This window comes from Silene latifolia, chromosome 9 (assembly GCF_048544455.1).
Source record: "Silene latifolia isolate original U9 population chromosome 9, ASM4854445v1, whole genome shotgun sequence".
Lineage (NCBI taxonomy): Eukaryota > Viridiplantae > Streptophyta > Magnoliopsida > Caryophyllales > Caryophyllaceae > Silene > Silene latifolia.
This window is the reverse complement of record NC_133534.1, coordinates 40,587,614-40,600,145: the sequence shown is the minus strand read 5'-3', so window position 1 is coordinate 40,600,145 and position 12,532 is coordinate 40,587,614. Positions and strand designations below refer to the sequence as shown.

The following is a 12,532-nucleotide window of genomic DNA, read 5'->3' as shown; positions in this document are numbered from 1 at the left end:
GGTGTAGCTGTGGATCCGGCAAAGATAGAGGCAGTGTCTACGTGGGAAGCACCGAAGAATGTGGCAGAGATCAGGAGTTTCTTGGGTTTGGCAGGGTACTATCGTTGGTTTGCGAAAGACTTTTCAAATATTGCCAGACCTATGACAGCGTTGATGAGGAAAGAGAACAGGTTTCGTTGGGATGAAAATTGTGAGACGGCGTTCCAAACATTAAAGGAGCGTTTGACCACAACTCCAGTCTTAGCTTTACCCGAAGGGTGTGAGAACTTTGAGGTATATACAGATGCTTCAAAGAATGGGTTAGGATGTGTGTTGATGTATAATGAGAAAGTAATTGCCTAAGCTTCTAGGCAATTGAAGCCTTATGAGGAGAACTACCCGACACATGATCTAGAGTTGGGTGCAGTCGTGTTTGCTCTCAAGATTTAGAGGCACTATCTTTACGGAGTGACCTTTAAAATGTTTTCAGATCACAAGAGTCTCAAGTATATCTTTACTCAAAAGGAGCTGAACATGAGACAGAGGAGGTGGATGGAGCTGATAGGGGACTATGACATGGATATTATATACCATGAAGGAAAAGCAAACGTGGTTACATATGCGTTGAGTAGAAAGAGTGTGCATTCTCTATGCACATCTATATCCTTGATGAGGTTGATAGATGAGGTGGGTAAGATGGGGATACATCTGATACAAAAAGAGGATGCTAGAGGAGATTTGACAGTGGAGCCTGTAGATACCTCATTTCTACACCTCCCTCAAAACACCTAGTGATGATTGGGCCGCATGTTTAGCATATGTCGCGATTTTATGACGTTTCGTAAATCGGTTAATAAAAGATAACTCATACACTTGTGTCTACCCCTTGGTTGTCGTCTAGGTGTCATTACGGACGTTTTGATAGTAATTGGAGTACATTTGAATTCCGGGTCAAAAACCGTCTTCATTTCCTAAAACCGTCAAATCCCGAGTCAAAGCAATATGCTTGTCTACCTAAGGTTAGGATGTCATAAAGTGTTATGGGTATACCTAATTTTGAGTCCCATGTCACTTCTTTGGGCTAAACTTAAAGTTTACATTACAAAATGTGCATTTCATTTAGCTACAATGACAGCCCGACATTTAGGCCCATTTTACGAGGTCATAACGACTTTTTTGGGTCAGGCCTATTTCATAGAAAGTTCTAGATCTTTTTTTTCGAAAAGGCTACAGATACACTAGGTGTACAAATTTTTTGTACACCATCCAATAGCGACATGACATGTGGCAAACCATGATAAATTAGGTTAAATGGATTTAGGGTTATGTTAGTCATTTTGCATATGTAGTTAACTACTATATGGTTAGTTTTATTTCCTATTTCATTTATTTTGTTTCCATTTATATTTAGGCAATTACATAAAAATGAAATAATTTATTATAAAATAACCATTAATGTTTACAAAATAATTAATTTTTGCATCAAACAATTATTTGAATCAAATTAACGAAACCCTAATTCAATTACACATCTAACTAAATTAGGGTTCATCCAAAAATTGAATTAGGGATTAAAACAATTGAATTTCATATAACATTTCCCCCCTAATTTAATTGTATTTATACAATTAATGGATCGATTTTTCAATTTTATCGAAATTGTTCATTGTTTTTGTCCCAAAATAAGTAATTCGAATGTAGCCCTAATCCAAAATTCAATTAAACAGAAAAATTGTTTATTCAATTGATGATGAACCCTATTTGAAATCGTTCTATTAAGAATGATGAAACCTAATTTAATGACTGTGTGAATTTCATTGGTTTGGAATTAGTCGAAAATTTGAGGCTTAAAAAAATAAAAACAAAAGATGTTGTGTTGGGGTTTGAACCCGCGTTCATGAGAATGGGGTAAGTTAGTTTTTGCAAGCATACTCGTAACCAGTTAAGCAAAGGGTATCAGCACGTCAAGTATACAATATAATTGCATTTTATAGTGTGAAATAATCTCAATATATAAAATAGTCAAACTTTCTTAATATATTGCATTAATATTCCGTCATTATTGTTGCCTATTTGGGTGCCCTAAATTTCGGCCATTTTGATTATATGCATATTCTTTATTTTTGTAAATAAATTATTTAAGGAATATTTTCTATACCATTTACTTATTTAAATTTATTCTAAAATAATCTTATTATATTGTGTAATCTTATATTTTATATTTTTAATGGATTGTAAATTTATTCTTAAAGATTTGGTAATTCTTAAACGTGGGTATGATTTGTGGTTATTTTTGGAAGGAAATTTTGGAGGGAAAAAATGGAGGGAATTTTGAGTTGGGATTGTATTTAAGTTCAACCATTTGCTCATTTTAACTCGCACACAGATCATCCATAATACACAAAAATTCTAAAACCTTATAAAACTAACCCTAAATTAGAAATGGATAAACGAGATGAAAAAATTGCAAAACTTATGTTACAAAATCGTATGTTGAAGCATCGTCTTGCAAAGGAGAAGAAAGGTCGCGCACAAGATGTTTTGGAAACAAGACGGTTCATTCAAGCAATGATGGAAATTCTTTCACAAAAGCAATTTGAAAAAGCTCTTTATGGGGTCCCTTGCCAAAATATCGAGTACATATATGAAGAGGAGTTTAATGCGAAAAATGCTCCAATTCTACCCGATGACCATCTTAAATGGCGTCAAGTAGGTGACTTGGAGTATCTACCCATGCCCGTTGTGGACGCTGCAATAGTGGTTCGGGATGAGTTTGACAATAATGGAGATCAACCTACACCTCCTCCTCCTATCTATTTTGGATGGAGGTCAAGGGATCGATATCGAATGCCCCCACACGCAATTAGAAGCCTCCAGTTTTAGTTTCTTTATAGTTTTGGGTTATTAATTTTGTCATTTCACACGTTTTGCAAGTTTAGTTTTGTAGTCTTGAATTTCATTCAGTTTATGCTATAGAATTTTTAATTCAAATAAATTTGATAGTCATTTCATCAATATCCTTTTAATTATTTGTTTGAATTAAGAATATGTGTGAACATCAAATCGAATTAAACGAATTATGGTTCAAAAGCAATTAAACTACTTGAAATAAGTCATAAACTAACTTGAAATGGTAAACCCTAAAGTGATGGACATGGTGGAAAAAAATGTGATTTTTGTAGGATTCGAATCCACGATGCATAAGAAGTCCTAAAGGGATAGTCATGGTAAAAAAAAATTGTGTTTTGTAGGATTCGAACCCGCGTTGCATTAGAAGAGATTATTGTTTGCATTTGTGTATAATGTGAATGGAAATAAATGGAATTAATAATTAATAAATTAAAATATGATCTCCCAAAATAATATGATTTCTGAAACATAAGTAAAGTTTCCTAATTTTATGCCCTAAATTTTGGCCCAAAATTTAGTTTCCTAATCGTATCCCTATATTTTTGCCAAAATATCTTGGTATAATTTTTAAAATCTTAAAATGAATATATTATAGCAAGATACAATAAAATTTAAAACGAAAAAGATATGAAATATCGTAGTTTATTATGAATAAAATTTGAAATGTAAATTTAAGAGTAATGATTTGAAGATAGAATATTGCGTGAATCAAATTGAAAGCGGAAAATATATGTTGCTAACAAAATAAACGCAAATTCGATTTAGTTTATATTTAAATTTAAGTGATTAGTAATCGTGTTGATACCCATTGCTCAACTGGTTTCTAATAGTAACGCATAGCATAGGCCAATCCGTGTTCGATTCTTCATAGACACATTTATTTGATTTTTTTTAATTTACCAAATTTAAAACCGTTGGCGCAAAATTAATTAGTTTGACTAAATTTAAACATCATTGGTGCAAAATTGAATAATTTAAACTATGTTTGGGAAAATTTTTGAATTTCACACAATTGGCGCAAAACTGAGTATACTTGTTTTGGTATAGAATATAGGGTTTAGGGTTTAGAATATAGGGTTTAGGGTATAGAATATAGGGTTTAGGGTTTAGAATATAGAGTTTAAGTTTACAATATAGGGTTTAGGGTTTCTAAATTTGATTGTATTGAATTACTTAATAATTCATTTTATGTAATTATGTGCTAACTAGTTCCGACTATAGCTTACTATCGACAATTTACGTAAATTAGGAACTAACTTGTTCCGATTATAGCTTACTACCGAAATTTTACGTAAATTAGGAACTAACTTGTTCCGATTATAGCTTACTATCGACATTTTATGTAATTATGTACTAACTAGTTCAATTATAGCTCAGTATCGACATTTTACGTAAATTAGCCACTAACTAGTTACGATTATAGCTCACTATCGACATTTTATGTAATTAGCACTAACTAGTTACAATTATAGCTTACTATCGACATTTTATGTAATTAGCCACTAAATAGTTTTGATTATAGCTTACTATCGACATTTCATGTAATTAGCCACCAACTACTTACGATCATAGCTTATTTTAACTATTTCATGTTAAAACGTAATTACGTAGCTATATAGTGATCATATCTTTGTTTAGGGTTTAGGGTTTCAAGGAATTTGTTTTAGGGGTTAGGGTTTCTAGGTTTTTGGTTTAGGGGTTAGGGTTTAGGGTTTGGGGTATTTCATAGCTTATTTTAAGTATTTCATGTAAAAACCTACTTAGCGATACCGATCATAGGTAATTATCACATACATTGAAGGTCATATTTCATAGTTGTTTTTAACTATTTCATGTAAAAATAAGATTACCAATACCGATCATAGTTTAATATCTTTATTTTATGTAAAAGTGTTTTAGCTTATTTTTTTTATTATTATTTTTTTGGTACAATGTATATTATTATTTCTAATTAACCAAAAATAAAAACAAAAGGTAAAGAATGTAAACCAAAAAGGAAAGAAAAAAAAGGTAAAACAGTTTAATGTAAAAGAAAAAAAAAAGATAAAAATTGGTAAAAATCTTCTTATAAATAACCCCCCCCCCCCCCCCCCCCCCCCCCCCCCCCCCCCTTCAACTTCTTCTTTTCCAACTCTTCATCTTCCTCTCCTCCTTCAACAGTTTCATCTCTAAAAACCATCTCCTTAACCCTAATTTTTTTTCCCCAAAAATATCCTTATCAAAATCCATGGCTAATCAAGGGGAACGTGATTGGGCAATTTACTGTCCTGCCCCTTATCGACCTCCTCTACCAAGAGTAGTTAGAGATATCCCGTCTTCTGTCTCTATTGGTTCTACCAACGACAATACCCCACAATTTCAAGTTGCTGCATGCAACGATTTGGTTCTGTACGAAATCATACCACGTTGTTATTCGTGGGATCGTGGTTCACTAGTAGCGGTTTGCAAGGCATGGTGCCATGGATGGGCAGACTACCAAGATCTGAAGTGGAGAAAGAAACACGGACTTGCATGAGGCCGTGGATAGGCATACTACAAACGGGTTATGTAAAATAGGTTTTTAATCATATAATCGGTATATTAGGTTATGCTTTAGTTATGTTTTAATTATTAGTCCGAAAACTGTAATCGGATTGCATGCAATCGGATTTCATTTTGGTATCAAATTCGGCCCAATCTGATTGCATGCAATAGGATTTCAATTAGGGTTTAATCGCTTGTAATCTATCGGATGGTACTAATCGGATGGTACTATTAGATTAGACTAGGGTTTGTATAATCTATCGTATTGTGTTGTGTTAGATGATGTGTAAATATTGTAATGTAATGTAAATCGTTTTTATTCTGATGGTTTTTCGTGCTAATTTGGTAATGTAATATTGTACTGTCATGTAAATCGCTTCTTTAATTTCCGTCTTATAATCGCTTTTATCACCGTAAATAGTTGAAATTTTTTATCATGGGAGTCCGCTTGATAATTCCCGTCTTATAATCGCTTTTATCACCATAGTTGTATAATTTTCCATATTGTGATTAGAGTTTACGAAATTAATCGTTTGATAATTTCCGTCTTACAATCGCTTTTATCAAATTCGTTTAATTTAGTTTATTGCGTAATTGGTTCATTCGTAATGTGATTCGAGTTTACGAAAATAATAAAAACCGTAACACAATGAAAGTAATCATGATTTCCTTAATCAATGGTAAGTCATCATGAATTTTTTTGGTGTTGTCATATGTCAAAAGGTTGAGTAAGTAGATGGATAAAGTCATTTTGCATGCAAAATAGTATAAGATTTACCAATTTGTCAATTCAATTAACCCGTTTTTAATTTTAACCCATTTTAACCCGTTTTTATACAAAAATTTGCTTAACTTTGACACAAACTCATTAAAATCACCCTAAATTACCACGGTTTTTAACCCGTTTTTAATTTAAACCCGTTTGACGACGTTTGACAAAATTCGGATCGTATAATTTGACTGAGTTTGACAGAATACGACTTTTACTAATTTTGTCAAAATTTGTCTAAATTTTGTTAATAATTTGACTGAAATTAAATACTCAACCCTATTACAAACCCGTTTACTAAACCGGTCATAAATGGTGTACCAAATTTGATACCCGTTTTCTAATCCGAGATTAGAAGTCACTAGACATTTATAATCATCTTTAAATGTAATTTCTCATTCATTTAAACCAACCTACCCCTCATCAATTATTCATCTCCTTTCATAATCATCATCTTCTACCACTTCAACTTCCCCTTTTTCTTTGTAAAAAAAACCCTATGGAAGACGACCATATCCTTACTACGCCATGGGGGCCACCACCCACCAGAAGAGTTTATCCAGTACCCGGTGTTATTAGAGATATGACAGTAACACCAACCATTGAAGGTACAGATGAAACTTCATCTGCTTTTCGGGTTGCCGCATGCATGGACCTCATGTCCATGTACATCTTTCCAAGAAGTGGTTCGTGGCAGAGAATACATATAACCCGTACTTGTAAGTTGTGGGCGTATGGATGGGCGCAGCGCAGGAAAGCTGTTGAAGCGGAGCAGAAAAAAGTCGAGGGAAAATACGATCAAGGGGCAAAATATTGCCCTTAATTTGTCGTCTTTATATCCTAATCGGTCATCTTATATATTAATGTATGTTAACTAGTTAATCATATTGTAAAATATGTGATCGGGTTATTAGCATACTATTTCGATGTTTGATTTTCCTCTCCTATTATAAAATATGTCGGTTGTAATCGTCTAGTCAAGTCTAATGGTTGTAGTATGTAAATGGATTGAATAATTATGTCGGTTGTAAGTCGTATGGTTTTGGGATCACCTGTAATCGGATGATATTCCAATGGTAATCTAATCGGATTGTGATAACTTGGAAGGCGTACAGTATTGTTTTTAATTTTTTTTTTGTTACAAGAAGCGGGATTATGCCCATAAATTTAAGTCGTATTGTTTTGTGATCTCAATTCAACCAGAATGCATATGTTTACGTTTCACTAAATTGTATTACAAACTTTTCAATTTGACAATATTGACTATAAATCAGTATGCATATGTTTACGTTTCACTAAGTAAATATATTCAATTAACTTTTCAATTCGACAATATCAACTAATGTTTATAAGGATACGATTTCAATTGGACTAATACTCATTAAGTTTACAAATTTCATTGAACTATGACGGACTAAAAAATCGGACTAACTATTATGCAATTAGACTTACTCATAGACAAATTGGAGAAACTTTATAACATTTCGACAAAACTGATTAATAAACTAACTCAATTCGACTAAACTAACAGAAAATTGATCAATTCGGATAAATTGCAAATAGGACTAAATTAACATTGTCTACAATTCATGATGACTTTCATTCAATAAAATTGACAAAAAACAATTGAAATAAAATCGTCTCAAAACTTAATTAAAGATTCATCTACTGCGTGTTACGAGCTGTGCTTCTAGTAGCCCTCCTCCTTCTCGGCATAGGTTGTGACGGACCTGCCTCGTCGACGTTTAAAGCCCTCCTCCTTCTCGGCGTAGGTTGGGACGGACCTGCCTCGTCGACGTTTAAAGCCCTCCTCCTTCTCGGCGTAGGTTGTGACGGACCTGACTCGTCGACGTTTAAAGCCCTCCTAACTGTAATTTGCCTAGGCCTAGGAGCTCTACCCGTTCCTCTCTTATGAACGGGGTCTTGCAAGCCGCCTTCTCTACGTGGAGTCGCATTTCTAACCATGTAACGTTGATTGTCTTCCTTCCGTGGTAGTCTCCTTTTCCCCCCACAACCGATTAACTTCGCAACCTGCACCCATGTCGTTGAGGGTCTGAATGCCAACCGTTGCTTCCATTTCTTTTACCATCTTCGATGTATCTCTATCATATATGGCGAAAGCATAATCGGATTGTAATGCTAGCCTGAATATGTAGTCGTTCCTCAATGTCACCCCAAGTGAACGCTTAAGGCGTTCCGACTCTCCGGATGTGTGGTAGCCAACCTGAAGATGCTCATAACCTCTAACCAAATCCTTTCGAAACCGAGTCAAAATATACTTATCAGGAATTAACTGCACTTTCTTCAGCAACATAGCACGGATAATATGCCTACATAAAATTCCTCGGAATTCAAAACGTTGACAACTACAATTATACTCACCTGTACCCGTGTTGATTGTGACATTATTGTTCTTATCCCGTGGAGCCCAAAACGGATGTTTCACCTCCTCAGTTACAACAAAAGAAGAGAATTTCCCGATATTCATTTCACTAGAAGCATTAATGTGTATAAGGGCGTACACCTCTTTTTTTACCTTCGCGAACATCTTATAAGTATAAGCTCTTTGGAAGACTTCCTCAACGATTACACTCTTATCGTACGAAGACGGTTTACTGGTGCAAGTAAAGTTTAATCGTTCTTCATCCTCGACCTTGACTCGTAGGGCATTTTCGTAGTTGCCTATGAATGCGAACAAAGTTGTTTGCGGATTAACATAATTCTTGAAGAATCTGTTCGTCTGCTCACTTCTTTGTGTGGATGACATACCTGCGCAAAACATGTGCCTCCAATATAATGGAACCCATGACTCCTTTTTTTCATACATCTCCTTGATCCAACTATGCCGTCGTATCCCATATTTATCGACAAAAATTTGCCAAGATGCCTCAAAATCATCGATGTCCTTACTTTCATAAACCACATCCCTTAGGTCATGCTTAATTTCACGGAAACTAGCAAAGTTCCCCAAATTCTTAAAACCATTTCACATTATGTGCCAAAGACACAAACGGTGTGGCGTATTAGGAAATACGGTCTTCACAGCCAAACCAATCCCCCTACACTGATCGGTGATTATAACTGAAGGAGGTCTACCCATACAGTCTAACCATCTCCTAAACACCCAAGTAAAGCTTGCGGCGTACTCGTGTGAAATCAAAGCGGATGCAAGTACAACAGTACTACCGTGATGATTTACACCAACAAATGGAGTAAATGGCATTTTGTACCTGCAATTTAAACATAAGTATAAGCATTTAAATGTAAATTGAAATCGTATTTTAACCTAAATACGGTTCTCCTACCAAAACAACAATCAAGGATCGATTTAAACCATAATACTTTGACTCAAATCATACTAAATTAATTCCATTTTACATGATTGATAAATACATAATGAACTTGATTTTAAAAAAAAAAAATCCAATTCAATAAGAAAAAACCGTAGCATAAAAGGGTTCTCATGAATGACTAAAATTTGATTATTTAAGATAATAAGGGTCTTTTGCTAAAATAACCATTTTATCAAAAATATTTTCCAAAATAATCATTTTGTAAAACTATTTACCAAACTAACCATTATTTTTCAACTAGCCATTAAATAAATCGAAAAATATGATCTCTTCAATTGAACTTCTTCCTCACTACATCGATAAGATCTCTTTATCCTCCTGTACAAGCCTACAATAAACCTGCACTAGGCCTTCATCTTTTAGAATTAGCTATTTTAACATAACTAGAACTTAGTAATAGTTATCATATGCTAAGTTGCTAACTGATGAAATAACATAAACCCAATACCAAGAAACTCTTAACCTTGATCCATTATTCTTAAAAAGACAAGGTCAAGCTGCTCATATTAATCCTAATATCAAATGATTAATTTTATTTCGCATAAGTAATGATAATTGTGATTGTTAAATAGGTCTCATACTAGTCATACCTAGCTATAATTATACAGCAACGATTTTAATTACGAATCATCAATTTATGACTGATAAAATTTATCAAAAAATTTGGTGAAATAAAAGAAATTAACGGGGATGATAATGTTACCTGTTACAAAGGAACGTAGCGTCATAAGAAATCACATCACCAAATACCTTTGCCATAGCCCTGCAACGTCCATCGGCCCAAAATACATTAACCAACATCCCTTTTGAATTCGTCTGGATTGCATAGTAAAAATCGGGATCGATTTCTTTCAACTTAATAAATCTTTCTTCAAGAGGAGTAGCATCACCTTGAATTCTAAAGCGTCGTCGTTCTTGATTAAGCATGTTCCTCAAATCACGCTCAATGACTGTTAAATTCGCGTGACCACCAAATTCTTTGACCAAGGTGTTAAAGTTTTTAGCAATTGGGATACCGGCTTCATCATTCATCAAGGCTCGTCTCTTAAAATATTCATCCGATACCCTGTATCCTACCATATGTCGACTATTTGCAGGATTGAGATCATCATGATTGTGGTCCAAATCTAGCATGCTTGATGACCATGAAATCATCTAGTAAAGTGGCTTCTACGACACATTCGCATGGCTTAAATGAGGAGACGTCAATGTTCTTTTTCCTTGGTTTAGCCGCCCTTGTGCAACATAATCTGACTCGTTTATACATGTAGAAACGTGGCTCGCTCTTTCCCACACCATATCGCTTTACCCCTTTTCCTAAATAGCATTCCAATAGTTTGCTAGTCCTGATATAAAATTGAAAGCCTTGATTATAGGCATATTGGTAACAATATGCACCAAGCTCATCACCATTTACAAAATGCATTCCTTGTGTCGGAGGGTTAAGTTCAACATTGTCGGTGTATCCGCTTTTTAGGAACTTAGCGACCTTCTGCACATACCCCCCTTCAACAACAGGAGGTTCATGCAAGTCATCTACCTCATTTTCGACGATAGTATCATCGTTGTCATTGACGTCATCCTCATGGTTGTCGTCACCCTCATCGTTGACGTCATCCTTATGGTTATCGTCACCTCCAATGTTGATAGGTTCACCATCAACACCGTCATCATATAACAAATCGTCTAAGCTAAAGTTGTCAAAGCTAACAACCTCCTCTTGATCATCCTCGTCCAGTTGAACTTCCACGTTATTAGCAACGCCCTCTTGATCATCCCTGTCCTGTTGATCTTCCACGTTATTATGAACATATTCTAAACTGATATTGTCAAGATCGTCTTCCCAAGGCAAAGGCACATTAAGATCAAGCTCATCATCTTCCCCAGGCAAATTAAGATCAAAATCCATCTTCAATTACTAATGCTTGTGTTTTTCTTTAAAAAAAAATATCTCTTTGTTTTTCTGTTAACACTTCAACGTTAAGATACAAGAAAATAAAAATAATTATACCAAAAAAATCTCAACAAAAAGATATGATTTAGAATACGATATTAAAAATTATACTCGTATGATTTAAGAATCAATTTAAATAAATAAATTTAATTGTATCAAATAAAAGATTCTTAAAATCATTTAGTTACCAAAAAAACTAATATGAAAATAAAACAATAAAAGGAAACAATAAAAGGCGAAATTTAGGGCAATATAATAGGAAAGTTTGACTATTTCATGAATTAAGATTATTTAACACTATATAATAAAATTAAATTGATTATTAGATGTGCTGATACCCCTTGCTTAAATGGTTAAACACCCTTCTAATGCACAATGCATCTCGTGTTCGATTCTTATTAACAACATTTTTTGGTTTTTGTATTCTATTTTCCACTTTTTTTCCCCCTCAAATTGCACGAATTAGGGTTCATCAATCATTAATGATAACAAATATCGAATTACATACTAGATCAAATTCACCTATTTAATTACGGTTCATAATCATTTGATTACTCGAATAAGGGCTAAATTTATGCACCTATTGACGAATTAGGGTTCATCAAATCGCATTCAAGTTAAAAAAATCACGAATTGAATTAGGGATTGATTATTGTATATGGAATATTAATCAATTTTATCTATCGAATTCAATTACGAATTGATTATTCGGATAAAAATTAGGGTTCCAATAATTCGGGGTTTTTCGAAAAATTATACAACCATAAAAAATGGTGAATAAATCCACATAATGTTTACGAAAATTTTGAAAACTAAATTTTGAAAACTAAATTAGAAATTTAGAAAACTAAATCAAATATAACAAAAATAACCATAAATAATGTTAACTAAGTGTAGTTAACTAATTAACTATATATGTAAAATGACTAACCTAACCCTAAACTAATCTAACCTAGTTTACCACGGTTTGACACGTGTCAAGCCACCATTGGTTTGTGTACAAATTTTTTGTACACTATGTGTATCTGTATCATCTTCCCTTCA

General features: G+C 33.8%; 1 protein-coding gene across 1 annotated transcript; it reads right to left on the bottom strand.

Moving 5' to 3' along the window:
• Nucleotides 1–8,138: 8,138 nt before the first annotated feature.
• Nucleotides 8,139–10,614, bottom strand: LOC141600918 (protein FAR1-RELATED SEQUENCE 5-like). The gene is made up of 4 exons (XM_074421175.1): nucleotides 10,238–10,614; nucleotides 9,216–9,411; nucleotides 8,951–9,155; nucleotides 8,139–8,863 (listed from the first exon to the last, which is right to left on the bottom strand). Exons 1-4 carry the CDS (start codon nucleotides 10,612–10,614, stop codon nucleotides 8,139–8,141), a joined length of 1,503 nt encoding a protein of 500 aa, XP_074277276.1.
• Nucleotides 10,615–12,532: the final 1,918 nt, after the last annotated feature.